Raw genomic sequence first — 21,424 nt, 5'->3', positions numbered from 1 at the left:
CTGACCCCTTCCTTGGAGGCAGAGGTCAGGCTAGGAGATGAGCACGCAGGCAGCAGACCAGGGCACCATCCTGGGGACCTTGCTCGCCCCACATGGCCCTCCCACCCCACCAGCCAGAGGCTCCCTGCTGGCAGGGGCCCCCGAGGAGCCTGGGAGCTCTGTGCTCCTTACCTGAGCGTCCAGGTTTTTGCGGGAGGAGGCAGGCGTGTTGGCGTAGGAGCTGATGGAGGAGCTGGTGTTGATGTCATCAGTGCTGAGGTTGTCTATGGTGTCGCTGATGCCACTGCTGACGGAGCTGCTGTCATCCCAGCTGCCAAGACAAACACATCCTCAACACCAAACCCTCATACGCTCCAGCTCGGGCTGATGCAGCCAGGTGAATGTGCACCGTTCCCAAAGGACCTGACCTGTGGCATCAAGTCCTGGGTGAGGTTCTTTTGCCTCAGATGTGACTCATCAAAAGGCACCGTCCAACTTTGCTGCTTGGCACTGGCAGATGGTGAAGTGGCTGACAGGTACCTCCCCCAAACTGTGGGTGTTTCCTGGAGCAGAGTGGCTACAGACAGTATCCATTTCCTACCCTGACCTCAAGGTCATCATGGGAACCTGATAAAAGCCTAGCAGCAGAGCAGGAGCCATGAGTTTGGGGCTAGAGCTGAAAGTGTGGGGAAAAGAGCTGACGTCAGTCCCTCCCCAGGGCTCAGAGCAGCAGAAGAGCTGCTGTTTGATTTCTCTGGACTCCGCTCCTGGAGTGCAATGAGGAGGGACGGCCAGTGGCAACAGTCAGCAGAAACCTGCCACCTCTATTAGAAGTAACTCTGATAATACCCCAGAATTAGCGTTCTTCATTTCTCAGTTGGCTTAACAACTGAGGCTAGCCCCAAGCTGCTCAAGTTGAATTTCCATGAAATGTCTCCTCATTCCTTCTGTCTCCGCAGGTGCCAACACCACCACATTTAATCCAGCCCCTGTCGCATCACTTCTGCTTGCAAATGTATCCAGATGTGTGCAGCTCTCTACCCCACCTCTACCCGCAGCTCACAGGGCTGCCAACTTTGCCTGGGTTTCTGCAGGGAGGGCCAGCTGGTCTCTGCAGCCCACTTCTGCTCCCTAATGATCCATCTGCCCCATGACAGCCAGAATTCTCTTTCTGAGATGTAAATCAGATCTTGCCGCCCTACTGCTTAATACTTTCCAAGTTGCTTCTCAGGAACCTAGAGTCCAAACTTCCTACCCTGGCCCTGGGGACTCGCTGGTCGGCCTCCCTTCCCATTCCTGCCTTGTACCCTTCTCTCCATCGAGACTGGGTCTAATCCCACGGACTTCAGCTCCTTCTCACCTAACATTGTTCCCATCTCCAAGGCTTTTACACTGGTTATTTCTCTTACTAGACCCTTATCCCTGCTTGCTTCTCTTTTAAATCTCAGCTGCCTCGGAAAGTTTATACCAGGCCAGGCACGTTGACTCAACGCCTGCAATCCTAGCACTCTGAGAGATGGAGGCATGTAGATTGCTTGTGTTCATGAGTTTAAGACCAGCCTGAGCAAGAGTAAGACCCCATCTCTACTAAAAATAGAAAAAACTAGATGGGTGTTGTGGCTGGTACCTGTAGTCCTGGTTACTCAGGAGGCTGAGTCACAGAGAATTGCTTGAGCCTGAGAGTTTGAGGTTGCTGTGAGCTATGATGATGCCATGCCACTCTACCCAGGATGACAGAGTGGGACTCTGTCAAAAAAAAAAAAGAGAGAGAGAGAGAGAGAGAAAGAAAGAGAGGGAGAGAAAAGAGAGAAAGAAAGAAAGAAAGGTTATGCCCTGCCCATCAAGCCTGTAATGCTCTGTGAAACCAGCCTGTTGCGTTTGCTCATTGGTTTGGCTGCAAGGTGGCAGGTACTCAAGGCAGCAGGCACTCCATCAAAACCTGCTACCAAAGCTCATGGGAAAGGAGTTGAGTGGACCATAAAGTAAGCTCCAACATCAATGCGGCACTGTTCTAACTGACCTAGTAGAAAAAGGTGAGTATGCTTCTTTTTCTTTTGTACAGGAGGAGAAACTGAGGCTTAGAAAGGTGAGACGGCCAGTAAGAGGTGGAATGGATCTGGATTCAGCTACTGACTCCAGAACCATCCTCTTTACTGTGATGCCAGATGGCTTTCCATTATGTCAATCCTCGGGGAACACACCAGATGTGACAGGGCCCACTTCCCCAGAAGGAAGCCAGGCACCCTGGTTCAAGGCCACACAGAGCCAGGACTGGCAGGCCTGATAACAAAGCACTGACTTAATCATGTCATTCTACCACTAAACCTTCCACAGTGTCTATGGTCCAAAGCACTGCAAAGGGACAGCATGAAATGCTGGGTGGTGGAGATGGCAAAAGCCAAGAGTACTCCTCCCCCCTACCGCCCCTCCCCAAAATAACTTCAAAGAAGCTCTAGTTCATTCCACCAGCTTGTAAGATACCTGCGTCTACTTCCTGAGCTCTGCTGATCAGGCAGAAAGACAAAGGCTTAATGAAAACCTGTTTTCAACACCTTTCCCTTCAACACTCCTATTTGGCTTCCAAAAGCCAAGCCGGAGGATCCCGCAGAAATGCAGGGGAAATATACTAGGATGGTTCCCAAGTAGGGAGGATAAGGCAGGAAGTGTGAGGGCTCAACAGGGGTTTATTATGGACGAATCCAGGAGAGTCCAGAGGGTCCTGTAGCTTTGGGAGCTCTGCAAACTTCACTCATGTATGTAATTCTACTTCTTTTGCCAGCCCGCCATCCTTTTCCAAAGTCCTTCTTAAGGCTTTCTCAAAATACTTTCTCTCACCTATCCCAGTGATCCCCTGCTTTAAGTTCCGACACAGTATCACCTACACATTTGCTTCTATACACTTACGGTGTCACAGAAACACAACTGTGCTGTTTAAATACCTCCTGACCGAATTCATGTGCACGGGAGAGACAGGGCAAGTTTCTGATGCAAACTTGGCCACCAGAAGTGGACTCTAAGCCCAGCTCCCTCCCATTTGATTCTTTGGCAGGTCATAAGCTCTGTGACTCAGTTTCTCCTAGGTTGGCAACCATGAGGATCTGTTGAAGAAAGCATGACATCACAGGTGGAAAAGGACTCAAATTTGTTCTCACAGTAAGAGGAAATCCTATGAGTCTTTTATTGCATCTGCTTTGGGGAGTTAGGCATTTAATGTATCTACTATTTCTTATAATCCAATAAAGAAGAAAGGAGACTGACAAGAGTGTGGCAGTGACCGGCGGGGAGGTGGGAGGGGAGTTATAACAGATGTCAGTGAATCCAAGTCCCAGATTTTGTGCTTTGAAATTATACCTGTTCTTCCCCTGTGGCCTTTCAACACCAAGATAGTATTCCGGAGGGGCATGTTTGATGCACACATGGTTTTCCTCATATCATTGTCCGCAGCACGGGGCCTCACCCTGAGTTTACAGCAACTCCTTATAATTGAGCCGGCCCAGAAGAGGGGAGCTAATGGTGAGGAAGAGGAGGCAATGATGCTGAGGGAGCCCACGGTGAGCAAGAGTGGCATCCACATTCCCCAGGGCTGTCTGTGTGCCAGAAACTGAAGCTGTCCCATACTTGGGAAACCAGCCAAGTCTCCTTAACTTCTGAATACTGGTGAGTTTATCTTTTTTTTTTTTTGGAGATAGGATCTCACTCTGCTGCCCAGGCTAGAGTGCAGTGACATCCTCATCATAACTCACTGCAGCCTCAAACTCCTGGGCTCAAGAGATTCTCCTGCCTCAGCCTCCTGAGTAGCTGGGACTATAGTTGTGTGCTGCTGCACCCGTAAGTTTCTTACTTAGTAAGAAGGGTGTGTTTCTTGCCACGTTGCTCAGGCTGTCTTCAACTCCTGGCCTCAAGCCACCCTCCTGCCTTGGCCTCCCAAAGTGCTAGGATTACAGGCATGAGCCACCATACCCAGCAAGGTTATCTTGACATAAAATAGTTCCACTTTGTCCTTTACCCCAAACTCGGGGTATAAATGGCCATGAGCCACCAAGACTAGGTCAGTGAATTTCAAAAGGTATTCTAAGGAAAACTAGTTTCACCAGATGCTCCCTGATGACAATGTTGCCCTACCAGGGGAAAGTGCTACCTCTTCTACCCTTTTTTTCCAGAATCACACTGTGTACAAACATCTTAACAGCTGTGAAGCCCAGTAAAGAGCTCTTTAACTTTGCCCAAAGCACCACTCTCCAAACCGATATGACCACACAGGGGCACTGAGAAGAATGAAGCACCAAAAACCACAAAAATGAAAATTATAAAAAAAAAAAAAAAAAAAAAAGGCAAACGAAGCCAGGGTTTCACTGCCCGAGGTTACTTCCCCCTCACCTGTCTGAGAAGGAAGCAGAGTGGAGAGATGCAATGCGCCTTTGACATCAGCCAGCGCCTGTAGCCAGCCTAAAGCCAGAAGCATCCTCAGACACCCAACACTAGAAGTAATACCTTCCTTTCTTTTACTCAAAACTAGTTTGCTTGTGTCTTGTCACTGGACAATTCTAATTCACGGGGAATTGCGATTTGTTTGTAAAATGACTCCAGAGATGAGGCTGAGACTCAGACAGGAAAAATGTGGAAAGCATGCAGGAGTCACCCAGGCAGAAGTGGCAGAGGAAATTAGGTACAACCTGGGATGGGGTGCAAAAGTCCATTGACCCAAATCGGTCAATAAATGTTGAAAGCGGTTACAAAAACTGATTAAGATTGAAACTTGAAAGAAACCCCAGAGAATGCTTATTTACTATGTGGTGAAACAAAATTCCAGTGAAGAGGCCTGGAGACCCTGATGACGCAGCAGGAAAATCTACAAGTGTATTCAGCTAGGACTCTGGAACAATCATTCTTAAATATGACTTGACCGCTCCTATGTCCTGGCCGGAACCTGGCTGAGAAAAACCATACAATGGTCCTGAGGCCACCTGAGATGATAAACCAACTGCTCCCAGTTGGGAGTATGTGTTGTTAAAAGTCTGAGAAAGGTTTGAAAAGATGAAAAGAGATGAAAGCAAATCATAATATTAGTACTTAAGATTAAAGCTTTGTTACCAATCGGTTAATCTCGGTGTATTTATATTTAAAAGAATATACAGCCTATTACAGAATCTGACAATATGGTCTTGTGATTTCAATTTTAAATGAGTATTAATTTTTCTTTTTTTCTTTCTTTTTTTTTTTTTGAGACAGAGCCTCAAGCTGTCCCCCTGGGTAGAGTGCCGTGGCATTACAGCTCACAGCAACCTCCAACTCCTGGGCTCAAGCGAGTCTCCTGCCTCCGCCTCCCAGGTAGCTGGGACCACAGGCGCCCGCCACAACACCCGGCTATTTTTTGGTTGCAGCCGTCATTGTTGTTTGGCGGGTCCGGGCTGGGGATTCGAACCCGCCACCTTAGGTGTACGTGGCTGGCGCCTTAGCCGGTTGAGCTATAGGCGCCGAGCCGAGTATTAATTTTTCACTTAAGACTCTTAAGATGAGATATGTAAGAACTGGATTAAGTTCTTAACACAGAACTAAAATGTTTAAGATAATAAACTGTGACACTTGCGACTTTATTTGATTTGCAAGAGCTAAGTGCCTAGAAAGATGGTGCTTGCCTGGCAGGTCAGTCTACCCTGGCAAGACATTTGAAGAACTTAAGGAAATTGGGTGTATTAAATTTATGAATATGGTCTAAAATATTTAAGGAAATATAGTTATCCGAGTTTGCAAACAGTGCTATTTGTGTAGGTAAATTCAATCTGCTAAATGTGGATCATTACAATAAAGTAATAATTGGTGACAAGTGAAAATGACCTTAACTTATACAAAAATACTTTATGGGTGAGATTTGTAAGAAAATCTATGTTTAAAAATTAAAATTTCAAAATTGAAACCTAATTAACTCTAAGAAGTTATTTTGGGGTACAAAAGAACTCTTAAAAAAAGATGACTTTTTAAAAAATATTAAAGCAGATTTCCTATTTTGAATGCATTTTTACGTGAACGGCTAGAAGGATAAATGAACAGCATCTTCTCTCCTCACTAGGTTTTTGCCTTTCCAGTTCACCTTCATTCTGCACTGTAAGACTTTAGAAGGGGCTTCAAATGTTAATGGAGACAACACTGCATTTGATAAGCTTGAGAAATAAACAGAACCACCCCAGGTCCCCCTCTTGGAAATTAAAAAGGATATGGGACACAAAGCTTGGCTGGTTTCCCCAACTTCTTATTTATCTGTATATTTATTTCGAGATAGCTTATCATAGATATAACTGATAATATTCTTTGGCTGAACTATCTAGAGAAATGGCAAGGTGGCGCTTCCACTGACTCATCAGAACAATCAACACAAAGGCATCGTTTCTAGCCATATCACAGCCATGTGTCTTTTTTCTACTCAATGAAATGCCCAACATTGATCAAGTCAACTAATGGTGTAACTGGCGATATAAGTGATCAGACTTAAAAAATGACTTTTGCCTCTTTTAAGCCAATGGATAGATTAAAGGACTCCCACCAGACATTCACTATTTTTCTTCCAGACTTGTAAACTCAACATTTTTAGACCCAAAGTCAGGGGCCTTGAATTCATTTATTCCTCTCATCCAGTCACTCAGTGCCCTCCATGTGTCAGGCACTGTGCAAGGCAGTGGTGATGAGTTGGTGACCCAGAATTGTCCCTGCCCTTGACTGCAAATCCAGTGGATGTGACGGGCAAGGACAGAAGCTAAGACATGCATAAAAATGTTAAATAGGGAGATGAGCAAAAGGCATCAGGTGGAAACTGCACTGGTTACAGACACCACTTCTCGAGAACAGCCTCTGGAATCTCCTAAAGCCACCAGCCAAGTCCCATGACAGGAACTAGTCTGGCACAGGCCCACCAGTGCTCTTTGCTGTGCTCCGCTCCCCTTCCAGGCAGGGACAAGGCAAAGGCCAGGAGCCCTCGCTCTAGCTTCCCCAGAACTGTGTCCTGTGAGAGTTCAGACAAGACATTTCCTCTCCAGGCCTGTCTCTCTTCTGTATAATGGGGTTAGGGGCTAAGCTAAGCTACCCCAAAGGTCCCTTACTGCTATCTGTGAACTTATGCTCAAAGAAAGGTCAGTGCAAAGGCCAATGGGCACAGTGTAGGTCCCTGATGAGGCATCAGTAAAAGCTGCTAAATGGGCATCTCCATTTCCTGACCTCTGGGCTTCTTCATTGCTCATTCACTCCTCAGATCATTAATTTTAAAAACCCAGAGTCTTTAAAATATTTGAAATAGATGCTAGGATCTTATATATAGGAGACAATTAGCTAGCCCTGAGTAGTAAGTACCATTTGGAGACAGAGGTGTGCTCTCCCATTTGACAAAATCCCTATGTGAGCCTTTTAATTTACCCAGGCTACCTGCTTGGCCCTACAATTTGAGTTTGCAAGCCCTGGTGTACAGGCATTACAACCCAGTTCCTAACAGACAGTCTACATTAGACCATGCTATTTTTCCACAGAGAAATAGTAGGGCATCTTGTGCAATATTTACAGCTGCCATTGACACTGTTTAGCAAATATGCCAGGCACTGTACCAGGTATGTGATATGTATTATTCCACTACCATTTTCTCCCAGGTGAAACAGAGACTTAGGACATAACTCCATACAGCCTTCTAGCTCATTAGAAAGACAGCACATATAGTGGCATATAGATGGTGGCATAGAGATATATAGTACATACAAATGAGCTTCCAACCTCTGATAATCACCTAAATCACAGAAGAACCCCTATCTGTGGTCAGCAACCAAGACAATCAAGAGGAGTCCCCATTTGGCCAATTTTACTGATGCCTCATCAGGGCATTTTAACCAGAGGCAAAGCTCTCAAAGCCTCAATTGTTTGTCTCCTACTTCTTACAGAAATACAGATGTAAAGGAAAAGGGCTCTTCAAAAAATGAGAATAAAATCCATTCAAAAATGAAAGGGCCCATAAAACCAGAAGATCCAGTTTCAGAGCCTTGCAAGAGATGCTGACATCACTGTGTCAGGAATTCAAATGCCATTCAGAGGGCTTAAAGCACAATTTTAACAGCCAAAATACAAGCTATCAGCTACGAAAAACACAGGTGAAGGAATCATAAATTATTTCAGCTTTGAACGCTTCCTGTTTTGCCCCACTGTTGTGGGAAGCAAACATTCCATAGAATTGAAAAGGTAAACTTGATTTCTCCAGGACCCCTGAGAAACTGCATTTAAAATTTGGATGAGTTTTTAATATCTAGGTCTTCCTGGGGATGGGGGAGGGGGTACTTAAAAGTAGCAAGAATCTGTAATGGTCCTGAATTAATGTGGTATTATATTTACAACTTCATTTTTCGTGAAGCAAAAAGGCAAAATAGAATCTCAAGGTTTGAGGGATGATTAAACAGATTTTTCCACTAGGAATTACATGTCCTGGCTTTCAGCAAAAGGCTTCCAGAAGAGGAATTATTGAAGGATCCAGAGAGAGAATCATTACACTTTTCAAATGAACTCCCTGTGAGATAATGTTGTTTATTCAGGGAAAAGACTTGCTAAATGATGTTGTAAAAAAATCAGATTGCAGATATATATTAGTTTTTCTCTGCTCCCTAATAAAACCACAGCCGGTTAGCAGAAATAAAGTACTATAATTACAGTTGTGAAAAGCAGTCTTCACAAAGCAAGAATCTTAATCCGCCTCAAACTCCAAAGATTCAGTCTGCCCTCACAAACAGTGTGGGTCACCCCCTCCTAGCCATCCACCTCTCTCCAGGCAACTAAACTCGCCCTGCAGAGCCACCACCAGCTGCACTCACGCCTTACCTGCTTGGTTTTCCAGTTCTGCTCCAGAATCAAGGCAGAGCCCACTTCCACAGCCCCGTGCCCCCTGCCAGACAGCTGCACTCAGTTGCACAAAGCCCAGACTGGTGGAACTTGTTTTCTGGCTATTGTTCAAGGCAATTGTTCCAGGGAAACGCCAGGGCCCAAGCGGAATGAGATCCTTTGGTGTGGATGAGTGAGCAAGCCCAACCGTAGGCTTAGTAGTAACCCCAGGGGAAGGGAAAGGGTTTGGCTACCTACATTTCCCACCAGACAGGTATGTTAACTATTTCCTCCCCAGGAGGTTTTCTCAGGAGCATCATCTCCCCTAAGCACCACTAGGGCCTATTAAGAAAATCCACCTTGGAAGAATGTAACAGGACTCCTGCAGAGCCCTATCTTTGGTTGTCTATCAGAGGATGACAATCATACAATAGCCAACTTAATTGAAGTTTAAAGTTATGTCAGCCTCTGTGCTAACTGCACTCTAAGCATTATTTCAGGTAATCCTCACAAGTCTGTTATAAAAATAACAACCGGCACTTATTAATAGCTTACCATAGGTCAGGCCCTGTTGTTACCTAACATATTTTCTCCTAAGCACCATGAGATAAACACTATACCCATTTAAGAGATGAGGCAATTGAGGGCTCCAGAAAATAGGCCCAAAGGTTATATAATTTAGGAAATGTTGAAGGTGAGATTTAGACACAGATCCAAGACTTTGCTTGTTCTTTTTATACATTTTAGTGAATATCTATTTTGGTATTAGAAGGACTTCAAAGTTTCCATACCAAGGTGGGTACAGTTACCTAAATTAAAACCACAACCTTTTGGGTTCCAGCCTACAAGGTTTGTATTCTGATGCAAAAAGATCCAGAACCTGAGGTTAAATCAACGCAAGGCCAGAGTTTAGACAAAACCCAGAGGCTCCAGATGGAGGCAGCACAAGTTCTGCAGAAAAAAGTTAAATAGATCTGTGCTTGAATCCTGGCTCTGCCCTTATCTTGTCAGAACACCATCAGCTCCAGAAGACCCAGGTTTCCTCCTGTGTGATACAGTGCTAACAGTGCCCAGTTCTCATAAGCCTTTGGTCAGAACCAAATCAGCCAGCACGTGCGTAGACCTCCAGGTATACGGGAGATAGCTAACCAGCGCATCTCAGCTGCAGCTGTACCCAGGCACTGCAAGGACTGCAGGAAGAAGATCCAGGCCCACATTATGAAATGTAGGATAAAGTTTTAGTGTAAGAACTTGCTTCTTACTGCCATAAATGGACAGTGTCCTGGGGGAGAAGCAATTGCTACAGACGGTGCCAGGTGCAAGGCCAATGACTTGGGGGTGGAGAGAGGGAAACACAAACTCCATAAAGCGGGTTGCAAGGGGATTTAGCAGCAATCAGAATTCCCTGGGCTTGGGTTTCACCCCAAAGCACCTTTGTCCCATTTTTGGTAACTCATTCCTCAACAAGTAGGTGGTCCCCTGAGTAAGTGTGAAATTTCTTCCTTCGGCTTCAGGGGCTTGGTGGAGTTAGAAACCTCAGAGCTTTGGTCCAGATGCCTCAGACCCTCATTGTTACAATAGGCACCAGCTCGTCTGCTGACCTCAGCTGCACAGAGCTCTCTCTGCTCTAAGGCTCCTCCAGAGAAGGCTGCTTGGGCCCCTGCCGGCTGGCTTTTGCCAAGGATTGCAACAAACTCATCCTGGTTTTCTGCTTACCAGAGGATATGTTCCCCCTAAATATCAACAGAGTTCGGTACATTATAGCTAATTGAAAGTAACAATGAAAACTTACACAAGGTCAAATTTTTGTTGTTGTTTGTTTGCAGTTTTGGCCAGGGCCAGGCTTGAACCCACCACCCCGGTTACATGGAGCTGGGACCCTACTCCTTAAGCCACAGGCACCGCTCCAAGGTCAAAAGTTTTAATAACGGTTCTAAGCATCATGCTAAGCACTTTACAGACATCGTCTCCCAAATGCCTCCCCATTACCCTGGTGGAACAAACTATTAATGTCCTCTCTTTTCATACATGTGGAAAACTGAGGTTTACACAGGCTGTGTGACCTGTCCAAGGTGCCACAACTAATAAGTAGAGCTGCATTTGAACCCAAGCTCTTCTTAACCACCTTGGCTCAACATACTAAGAGGTAAAGATGCTTTTACATAAATCATGGTTATATAGGAACTCAAAACTTACACCTGCTATCCAAAAATCGCAGGATGGTTTAATGCAATCAAGTTACTTTTATAAATACCTCTAAGAAGCGAAAGAAAAGGAGGTGGGGAACTGGGCATTGGCTGGGAGCCTTCAATCTCCTGACACCCCAGAACCTCCCCCAGAATCCCCTCCACTTAGCTCCCAATACATCTTGGGCACCTGGGAACCTGAATGCACCAAACAGAAACACAGTTGCCCCAGGGTAGCTGACTTCTCCCAAACCAATCCCGCTTCTGTTTTGCAGTTTGTCAGGGGCTTGCCCTTAAGCTATCTCCTTCTGGGGCAAGAAGGAACAGGAGAGAACTCAAGCCAAGAAACCTTCACTTAAAATCGGCTCTGCAATGCAAGAGAAACCCAGACCTAGCTAATCAGGCACCCCAAGCACACATGAGAACAGCTAGCGCCAACAACGTGTGTCAGCATTAACATGCCAGGTGTACATCTTCTTCCACAATAAACAATAATCTCTGCTTCTTTAGAAGCAGTCCCAGAGCTCCACGGTGTAGCCCTAAGGCCAGCTCCAAGGCCATGCCAGCCTTCCCCAATTTGGCTTCCACTTGAGATCAGGTCCCTCCCACCCCCACCCAAGCCAGGTACAGGAGCCTCAAGGAGATCATAGGATTCCTACCCTGGTCTTACTGCCAAAGCAAGGCTGCTTTTTAATATATAGTCCTAATCTGAGATGCTCAGGCAGGCTGTGCTGTGAGCATCATGTGAACGTTGGTGAGTCCTCCACAATAAAACATCCCTTTATCAGCTGAACCCACACTTACAATTACATACATAACCATCCCAAGCTCATCTGCCAAGCCCCCCCAGGAAGGTAAAGTGGATTTGGATTCTAATTCCAGTTTTGCCTTTTGTAGTTTTGTGACCTTGATCAAGTTACTTAACCTCTCTTAGTTCCCAATGCCTCATCTCAAAACTGCATGTAATCTTGCTGTCTTTGCATTGAAATTGAATGAAACAATGTCTCCTATTTGCTTGGTACATAGTAAGAGGTAAAGAATACTCTTTGCTTCTCTTATCTGGCTTAAAAACAAAAATGTGCTTCCCTGGGTAGCTATAAAGGTCTTAATGAAGCAAGAAAAGTCCTCATGCCTAAATTTCCCATGCCATCTCTCCTGGAGCCTAGTTTCCAGAAAAAAAACCAACCCAGTAATTTGCCATATTAGCAAACACAACCGCAAGTTCACCAGGCTCCTTAGATTCCAAACAAAACCTCCAACTGCAAGTCATTTTAATCAGCACCTTCTGACCCACCAGCAGCCCCTGCCTGGGGCCGCACCGCTTCTCTCCAGTTCATTCCTCCCCTCCAGGCTGCAAAATCTCCCCCCCAAAAATCCACAGTGAGGATTTAAGACAGCTGGTTGATCAATACCCAGTTATTCAGGCTCAGCAATCTAAGTTGATAAGATGGCCTGGAAAACATTGACATTATTCAAATATCTAGGTGGACCAAGGACATTTCAGTAATACCCCAGCTTCCTCTGAAACTATCAAGGTTAGAGGGGACAGGGAGGGAGGGGGAGAGAGAAGGTGCTGCAGTTCCTGACCAGGGACCTACCACCATCACCATCACCTGCAGTGATTTCAGCAGCTGCACCACTAGTTGTTCTGCCTGGGTTTTTGCTCCCAGCCAAAGAGTGACAAGGCAGCACACACGCCCGTCCCTTGCCCTGGAAATTTTAAGAAATCATCCTACCTTGCAAGGTTCCTAGGCCAGAGCATTTCTGTACATTGTGGTCCTGGGAGAACAGCGGACAAAGAAGCTGAAATCAATCTCACAGGATGGCAAGTCCTTCAGAGAGCCTGGCCAGCCCAGGATGGGCCAGGGAATCCTGGCACTTCAGCAACTAAAGGACTAGCTAACGGGGAATCACCATTCCCCAGCCCAGGAAAGAAATACGATCCCCCAACAAAATTAACCTCTGAAGTGCTGAAGGAGGGAGAGGTCAGGCCTGAGTGCCAGTATCAAGTCAGCTGTGAAAAGTTTCAGCTAAGCAAAAGCTAACACCAAACTCCAGACCATTACCGTAAAGCACTGAATGGAAGGGCCCTCCCAGGGGACTTTGTAACAGCGGGTCAAGCGGAAGAAAGTCTAAAAGGGACAAAAATAAATCCTCACAGACTATACTAAAACGTGGTAGAAAATCTTTTCAACCCTAAGTGATACTTTTAATGACACAGAAAACATTGACCATAACGCTGCTTAGCTCAGTCTACAGAAGTCTGAATGCAACGCATTTGATTAAAATGATTTAACCTACAGGGAGAACTTCCGTGCCTAGAAAGGAAATGATACCTGTTTGTACAGTTAACGATGACATACATTATTTCCGGTGATGTCAGGTTTGATGCAGTGCCAACGAAAATATGCATTAATTCCTCAGGCTACTTATTTCAAAGGAAAAACAATCTCAGGAGCTACATTAAGCATTATGGTACAGAAGCAGCAGGAAGGGGAGGTGGGACGGAGAGAGAGTCCCAGTTCTGGCAAGGGGAGGGGTTGCACCAACTAATCCCTATTAAAACCTGTAATCAAGGAACTCAGAAGGAACTATGTAAACAGATGCTATGAACAATGAACAACTGTCTTACTGCTGAGAAGTCAAAAGCAAAATTACGTGATAGCCACAAGCTTTTATTTCAAAATGAAGGCTCAAGATGCTCTCCCAAACCCTTTTCTCTCTCCCCAAATCCTACCAGTTGGTTGCTGGCAGCTTTCAAAGACTTTCCCTGAGAAAGGCTCTCCCCCAGGCCTGGGAGGCCCCTCCGGTGGGACAGGGTAGGGGAAGGGGGGTTGTGGCCCAGGCGGGTGGCTCGGAAAGGAAGCAGTAACCGGCTGTGAGGGAGGTCTCCGTGTGGTCAGCCTTTGCTCAGCAAACAGAAGATTTTCAAAGGAGAACCAAGAGCCATTCTGCCCCCACCCCAAAGGGAGGGAATCAAAGGTCTCCTCAAAGAAGAAAGGATTGTCTGGTGGGGCTTCCCAGGTGAATGAAAATGCAAACCAGTCTAGGAGCGGAGATTGTGTTCTTGAAGGAGTCCCAACCAAAGTTAATCATTCACATCTCATCCCTCAAGGCCCTCTTCACTTGAAATACTGCTGGGGTGTCTGCAGTGGGGTGAGGAGGGTAGAGATAGGAAGGGGATGTAGTTCACATTTATTAAGACAAAAAAGTGGGGCGGGACCTAAGCTCTGGCTGACAAAGATGCTTCAAACAACCCCTTATCTAACTGTGTTGTCCCTGACTTTATCTTTTACAACATGACTTTTTGGAGAATCTGGCCAACCTCTGGGTTAATTTGGCAGTAAACAGCACTGCCCTCCGACCAGCTGTAATTTGGAATGGGAGGATGACTGTGAATGGGGAGACGAACACACATACTAAACATTTCCCACAGTTTCCTACAATTGTTCCTTGCTCTAAGCAAATAAAATAGGTAAAAATCCTGATGAGCCACCCAGGTAGACTAGGGATGGCATCTAGCCCCTCGGTTATTCATTCATTCAACTAACATGTTTTATAGAGCATCTGCTCTGTGGCAAGCAGTGCTTTAAGCGCAGAGGACACGGGATCAATAAAACAAAACAAAAAAATCCCTCTTGTAATGGAACTTACCTGTTAGTGTGAGAACTATAAAATAAAATGAGAAAAAAAGTAATTTATACGGTATGTTGGCAACATATGCTAAGGAGACAAAATAATGTAAAGAAGACAATGTGATTCGTCAAGAGGAAGTTCTGAAATTTTACATGGGGCAGCTTTGAGGGCCTGAGGGAAAGGTTTGATTATAAACCTGAAAGAAATAAGGGAACTGGTTATGTGACTACCTGGGGGTAGAAGACTTCCAAGAGACACCACGGTCAGAGCAAATCCCTGAGACAGAATACAGCTGGCAGTTTATTCAAAAAGTGAATGGCTGGGATAGAGTAAGTGGTAACCAAAAGTGGGCTTAAGAGAAGGCCACGCCAGAGGGCCTGCGGGGAAAGGAGAGAGGAGAGGGCCTGGTAGAACTTGGCAAGTCATGGTAGCACCTTGGCTAGTGAGAGAGGATACACCGTAAAAAGTTCACGTAAATCTCCTACAACACTACAAATATAATTTTCATTACGCACAGTTTTTACAAGAGTGAGTTTACTGCACAAGACAAAGTGCTTTAAGGGGGTCCTAGGCATCTTCTGTGGATGACAGTAAGGATCACACTTTTAATATGACAGGTTCTAAATTCTTTGCAGCTTCCGGTCACGTTTAGTCAGGGCTTTCCGGCCCCTTGAAAGATAAAGATCAGTATGAATAAGAGCCATCCAGGCAACAGGGAAGAGAAAGAGGAGGTGGGTCAACCAGCTCTATGACAGCAGGTGCCCTTTGCTCTTGTCAAAGAGCCAAGCTTCCCTCGGCATTTTTGACCCTTGCTCCTGAACAGGCCAAATTCCAAAGACCTTTGAGAACTCTTAACATTTTTGTTCCTAGTCACAATGTTATCGATGATGTTTAGCTTAGAATTTTTTTTTTTTAAAACGAAAAGTAGTTGACAAATTCTAGCCAGGGATCAGAGAGAGAGTATTGTAAACTTTTTTCTGAGAATATAGTACATAATTAGGGAAAACAGAAAACCACTGAAATAAACCTAATAAGATGTTCACTTTTTTTGAAACAGAATCTTATTTTGTTGCCCTCAGTAGAGTGCTCTGGCATCACAACTCACAGCAGCCTCCAACTTTTGGGCTCAAGTGATTCTCTTGCCTCAGCCTCCTGAGTAGCTGGGACTACAGGTGCCTGCCACAATACCCAGCTATTTTTAGAGATAGGGTCTTGCTCTTTTTTCTTTTTTTTGAGACAGAGTCTCATTATGTCACTCTCAGTAGAGCGCTATGGCATCACAGCTCACAGTAACCTCTAACTCTTAAACTTAGTGATTCTCTTGCCTCAGTCTCCCAAGTAGCTGGGACTACAGGTGCCAGCCACAATGCCTGGCTATATTTTTGTTGTTGTTGCAGTTGTCATTTTTGTTTAGCAGGCCTGGGACGGGCTTGAACCCACCAGCCTTGGTGTATGTGGCCAGTACCCTACCCACTGAGCTATGGGCACCACCAGGGTCTTGCTCTTGATCAGGCTGGTCTCAAACCTGTGAGCTCAGGCAATCCACCCACCTTGGCCCCCTAGAATGCTAGGATTACAGGCGTGAGCCACCATACCTAGCCATGTTCATGTATTTTTAATGAACGATGAACACTAGTGAAGAGGCTTTGCTTCTTCTCCAGCATAATCTGTTTTTCCACTTTACTGACTTTTCCTCACTGGCCGGGAAATATATCTCTCACTCATCTCCTTTGACCCTGTGCTCATATTCCCTTCCATGACCGTGCCAGTTTCTGCTGCATCTTTCAGCAAAACATCTCACAGGAGCTCTCTGCCTGTCTTGTGTCCTCAGGAACTCTTCAACCCACCAGTCAAACCATTGGTCCCTACGACTCTGCTGAGACCTGTTTCCCCGAAGAACATCAATGGCTTCTTTCTTGCCAAAGCCAATGGTCAACTCTTTGTCTTGAATTTTCAGCAGCTGGGTCTCTTCTTGGGCTTCCATGCCACCGTCTCTATCTGGCTCCTCCCTTCCATTCTGGCTGTGCCTCACAGTCTCCTGTGATCCCTTTCCTCTCCCTCCCAGGCTGTCCTTAGTCCCCTTCTTTTCTCTACCTTCAGAGTTTCTCTGTAGGTGATCTCATGCTGTGGCTCTAAATCCTAGCTGTAGACAGACACACTAAACTGAAATCTCTAGCCTAACCCCTTTTTAATACCTTTAAAATCAAATGTGCCTTATGCAAAACCACTGCTTCCAACATCCAAACTGTCTGCACCTCCACTCCCTAAGCCGTCCCCATCTGAAAATACAACTGTGCATTAGCCATCCTAGTTCTCGCGTTCCTTCTTGCTTCCTATATATAATCCACTAACCAACCTGTGGGCTATACTTTCCCGATACACCTTGAACCTGATCACTACTCAGCGTCTGCAGTAAGATAACCTTGCCATTAGTTCTCTCCTGCAACAGCCACCCTCGGACAGCTCAGCCTTCCCGTGTGCCCTGCTAGGGTCTGTCCTCCATGCAGCAGCAAAGTGTTCTTTCTCAAATATACCTCAGATCATACCACATGCCTGCCTGAAACCCTCCGAAAATTTCCCAGAGACTGCAGAATAAAATCCAAATTTGTCTCCTTGGCCTAGAAGGCCCATGTGAACTGGCTCCTGCCCACCTTGCCTGCTACTCTGTACTTTCCCTTCAGGTGTCCAGAGATGGCCCACAAATGTGCCAAACTTACTCTATTTCCTCAGCCCTTGCACTGTAGCTCCTTCTGTTTGAAATGCACTTGACCTCATCTCCTACTGGCTGCCTACTTCTAGCCATTTAGGTCTCAGTTGGAATGTCATGTCCTCAGGAATTGCCCTCTAGACTCTTCTAGACTCTACTTCCACCATATGGTTTTTTTCATGAGACTGACACCTAATCTTTTCAACAGTTTGTCTCCCCCCATCCCCAAACCGTGAGCTCCATGAGGCCAGGCACACTGTGTGCTCTTGTTCTGTGCCATATCCTCCCAGTGTCTACAGCACAGCTGATACAGCCCTGAACCAACTGAACGCAGGAAGGCAAAACAGAACTGAACACTGTGTGTGGTCTCCTGGGGACTTAGTGGCATTTCCAAGGACTTTTGCTCAATAGTTCTTAATATTTTAAGGGTGGGTGCAGTGGCTCACACCTGTAACTCTAGCACTCTGGGAGGCTGAGGTGGGCAGACTGCCTGAGTTCAGGAGTTTGAGACCAGCCTGAGCTAAAGCAAGACTCTATCTCTAAAAAAAATAAAAATAAAAATAAAATAACTGGGTGTTGTGGCAAGTGCCTATAGTCCCAACTACTTGGGAGGCTGAGGCAAGATGATCCCTTAAGCCCAAGACTTTGAGGCTGCTGTGAGCTATGATGCCATAGCACTCTACTGAGGGTGACAAAGTAAAAGTCTGTCTCAAAAAACAAAACAAAACAAAAATAGTTCTTAATATTTTATTTGGTTAAAGACTCATTTGAGAATTGGATAGAAACTCAAGTCTCCCATAGAAAAATGGCATAAAACTATATCTTATATCCATCAAGGAATTCATGGACTATCTGAATTCTGTCCATAAAGCCTAGGTTAAGGGCATTTGCTTCTACGTTTTAAGGCACCAACTTTATACGAGGTCTATTTTCACTTCTATCCCATGGCTTTTGTTTCCTTAGTTTGGGAATCTGTCTTTCCATTGGTTTCCATTGCTTTCTTCTGGCTTGCTCTTATCAGAACAAAGACAAGGAGGGAGGGAGGAAGGAAAACTCTTTTGGATGAATAAACACGAATTAAAAGATAAAGGGTTAAATAAAGATCTGTGCATGTGAGACATTAAAAGATTTGAAACATCTCTCATTGCCTAGCGTGGAATTTTACGTGGTGTGGTCTGCAGCAGGCAATGGGAAGGGAGGAATACTCTTGGGATCTGCTATTTCTCTAGCAATCCCTAGAGAAATATTCTAGGGATTTCCAAGCATTGGAGCTATCACTAGGGACTTTGTGATTTTCAATAAAAATTGTAAGAAACAAGGTAGCTTGGGGGTAGAAAATGAATGACATTCTCTGAATAGTCACTGAGGGCTGAACCTGCACCAGTTGCCAGGCTGGCTGGACGTGGGGAGTATAAAGGGGAGCGACAGAGAAGGGCCCAGCCCCCAGCAGGGCTGTTTACCTGGAGGAGACAAATGAGTACAATCCTTACGGCTGGGAGGAAAGTGAGGAAAGAAAGAAACAGGCTGCCGTGAAGGAAAGTCACAGGAAACACTTACTTTAAATAGCATGGTCAGGAAAGGCCATTCTCAGGAAGTGACATTTACAGGAAGACAGAAAGATGAGAGAGGGCTGGCCGGCCATCAGCAGAGGGAAGCCAGGTGTTCCAGATGGAGGAGACGGGAAATGTAGCATCACATGTCCTCCAAACGCCCAAAGGAGGGAGCAGCTGGGTGTGCTGGAGAAGCGAAAAGGTGGCTACCATGCTTGGAGCCTGGAAAAGGGGTGGACGTGACATTACTGGGAAAGAAAGTCCACCCTCTGGAGAACTCTCAGACCCATTAGGAACAATTGATCCTGGTGAGGTGTCTGTCAAGAGCTATGGAGGCCAGTCCGTGTGTCCAGGCAGCTTCTACCTTCCTTATCCATCTCCTCTCTTCTTATCTGGGAAATAGGACCCTACAGGATGAACAAGAAGGCCTCCCTTCCAGCTAATGTTCAAGGGGTCCTCAAACCTTTTAAACAGGGGGCCAGTTCACTATCCCTCAGACCACTGGAGGGCCGGACTGTGGGCCCTGGGAAGAGTCGGCTGCTAAGCAGGACAGGCAGCGGTGGCAAAAACACCCGGCGGGCCGGATAAATGTCCTAGATGGGCTGCATGTAGCCCATGGGCCATAGCTTGAGGACACCTGTTCAAGAACGTGAGGTCAGGATGGTGCCTGTGGTTCAAAGGAGTAGGGCACCAGCCCTATATACTGGAGGTGGCAAGTTCAAACCCGGCCCTGGCCAAAAACTGCAAAAAAGAACCTGAGGTCATGGGAAGGACGCTGAGCTTCCATAGAATCCCTCATTACCCTTCCAGCGAGGAGGTGACACCATCTCCAATCTTACTACAAACACAGGATGAGCTGCCTTTCAGCTTCAAATGTCTTACAGCATTGCAGTTTTTGTTACGTTTTTCTTGGTTGTTTCTTGAGACTGTCTAGAGCCCACTGCTGTGGGTACCATACTACTCACACTCTTCAATCTTTAAACAAAAGGCTTCGTTCACCAGGAAGGGCATCCAGTCTGCTCTTTGGTTTATGCCCCTCCCATTCTCAATCTGAAGCTAGAAGTTTGTTAAGACCTTAGACAAAGGAAGCTGAAGACATGAGTAGGTGGGCGACAGCATCTTCAGCCTTAAATCATACATCCAGACCTTCCCTCCTCAGTCTGACCATAAGGATGTCTTTTTGGACAGGATTCCAGTTGGCTCCGTTAAGCCAGAATGGCAGCATTTCCAATGGAGGACACGTGAAGTCAAAGTTATTATCAATAGCAATGATTAAGACTTAATAGGTTTTCCCATCTGCAAATGTCATTTAATTCTCAGAACCGTTCTAACATGTATTATTACTCCTATGCTATAGACACTGAGGCTCAGAGAATTTAGGTGACTTACCCATAGTCATATGAGTGCTGAGCAATAGGCTGGAGGCAAGTCCTGCTTGATTTCAGACGCCACACTGTGCAGAGGAGTGAAAACCTCCCAGTCACTATGCCAATGAGCCAGGACCTTTCTTGTTTTTTTTGAGACAGAGCCTCAAGCTGTCCCCCTGGGTAGAGTGCTGTGGCATTACAGCTCACAGCAACCTCCAACTCCTGGGCTCAAGCGAGTCTCCTGTCTCCGCCTCCCAAGTAGCTGGGACCACAGGCGCTCGCCGCAACGCCCGGCTATTTTTTGGTTGCAGCCATTATTGTTGTTTGGCGGCCGGCTGGGGATTCGAACCTGCCACCTTAGGTGTACATGGCCGGCGCCTTAGCCGGTTGAGCTATAGGTGCCGAGCCGAGCCAGGACCTTTCAAGGTTACCCCAGAGTCTGTTAGCTACTTCTAACACTTTGGGGCTTAGTCCAGTTGAGCTAACCCCTTTTACCAAATCTTATGCAACGTGGCTCCTCCTGCATTTTCAGTGATTGCTCTCTTTAAAATACTGGCTGGCTGTGTACGTTTACATGCCAGGCGCTGTGCTAGGAACACAGTGGCATGTAATCGGAGAAAGGTGTCTCATGGAGCTTATAGTCTCCTACATGTGGAGGGATCAGGCAGTAAATTAAGAAACTAATATATTTACTTGTAAACCATGATATGTGCCATGAAAGAAACAGTGAGCTGAGAGCATATAATAGAGGAGAAGAGGAAATTATGGGACAATAAAGTCCAAAACAGCTGTGCTCAGGCTGCCTGTTGCAGAGCGCTGTGCCATGCTGAAAGTTGACAATTTTGGTCCAAGTTTTAAAACTTGTGCCTACATGTCACTTTCTAGATAGTAAAGCCTAGATTATCCCATCAAATCCCATTTCAAACACCCCTGGCTAACCACAACAGACACAAAAATTCCTATCATTGCCTCCAAGGCCAGAAGGGGTAGCAGCAGATGAAAAAGTTAGCTCAGGAGGTATTTCAGGGAATAATGTGGAGTGGGCCTTCCTGTATCTTTCGTCATGATAATGAACCTGGTTATTTAGAAGAAAACATGAAAAAAAAAAAAAACCCAGAAGAAGCAAATCCATGTGGCATTTTGAATTTAAAAAAAAAAAAA

The 21,424-nt window shown here is 45.8% G+C and overlaps 1 protein-coding gene across 1 annotated transcript in view; it reads right to left on the bottom strand.

Annotated features, from left to right (window-relative positions):
• The window catches only part of NAV2 (neuron navigator 2), a 276,592-nt gene that overhangs the window by 77,737 nt on the left and 177,431 nt on the right, over positions 1-21,424 (bottom strand). Inside the window, exon 12 of the mRNA XM_023510001.1 lies at positions 172-310. Coding sequence (XP_023365769.1) covers positions 172-310 — 139 coding nt within the window. The remainder of the gene's footprint in view (positions 1-171; positions 311-21,424) is intronic.

The sequence above is a fragment of the Otolemur garnettii genome, unplaced genomic scaffold, assembly GCF_000181295.1.
Source record: "Otolemur garnettii isolate 467f Iridium unplaced genomic scaffold, OtoGar3 scaffold00001, whole genome shotgun sequence".
Lineage (NCBI taxonomy): Eukaryota > Metazoa > Chordata > Mammalia > Primates > Galagidae > Otolemur > Otolemur garnettii.
The sequence above is the reverse complement of the archived record's forward strand: the minus strand, read 5'-3'. Positions and strand labels throughout refer to the sequence as shown.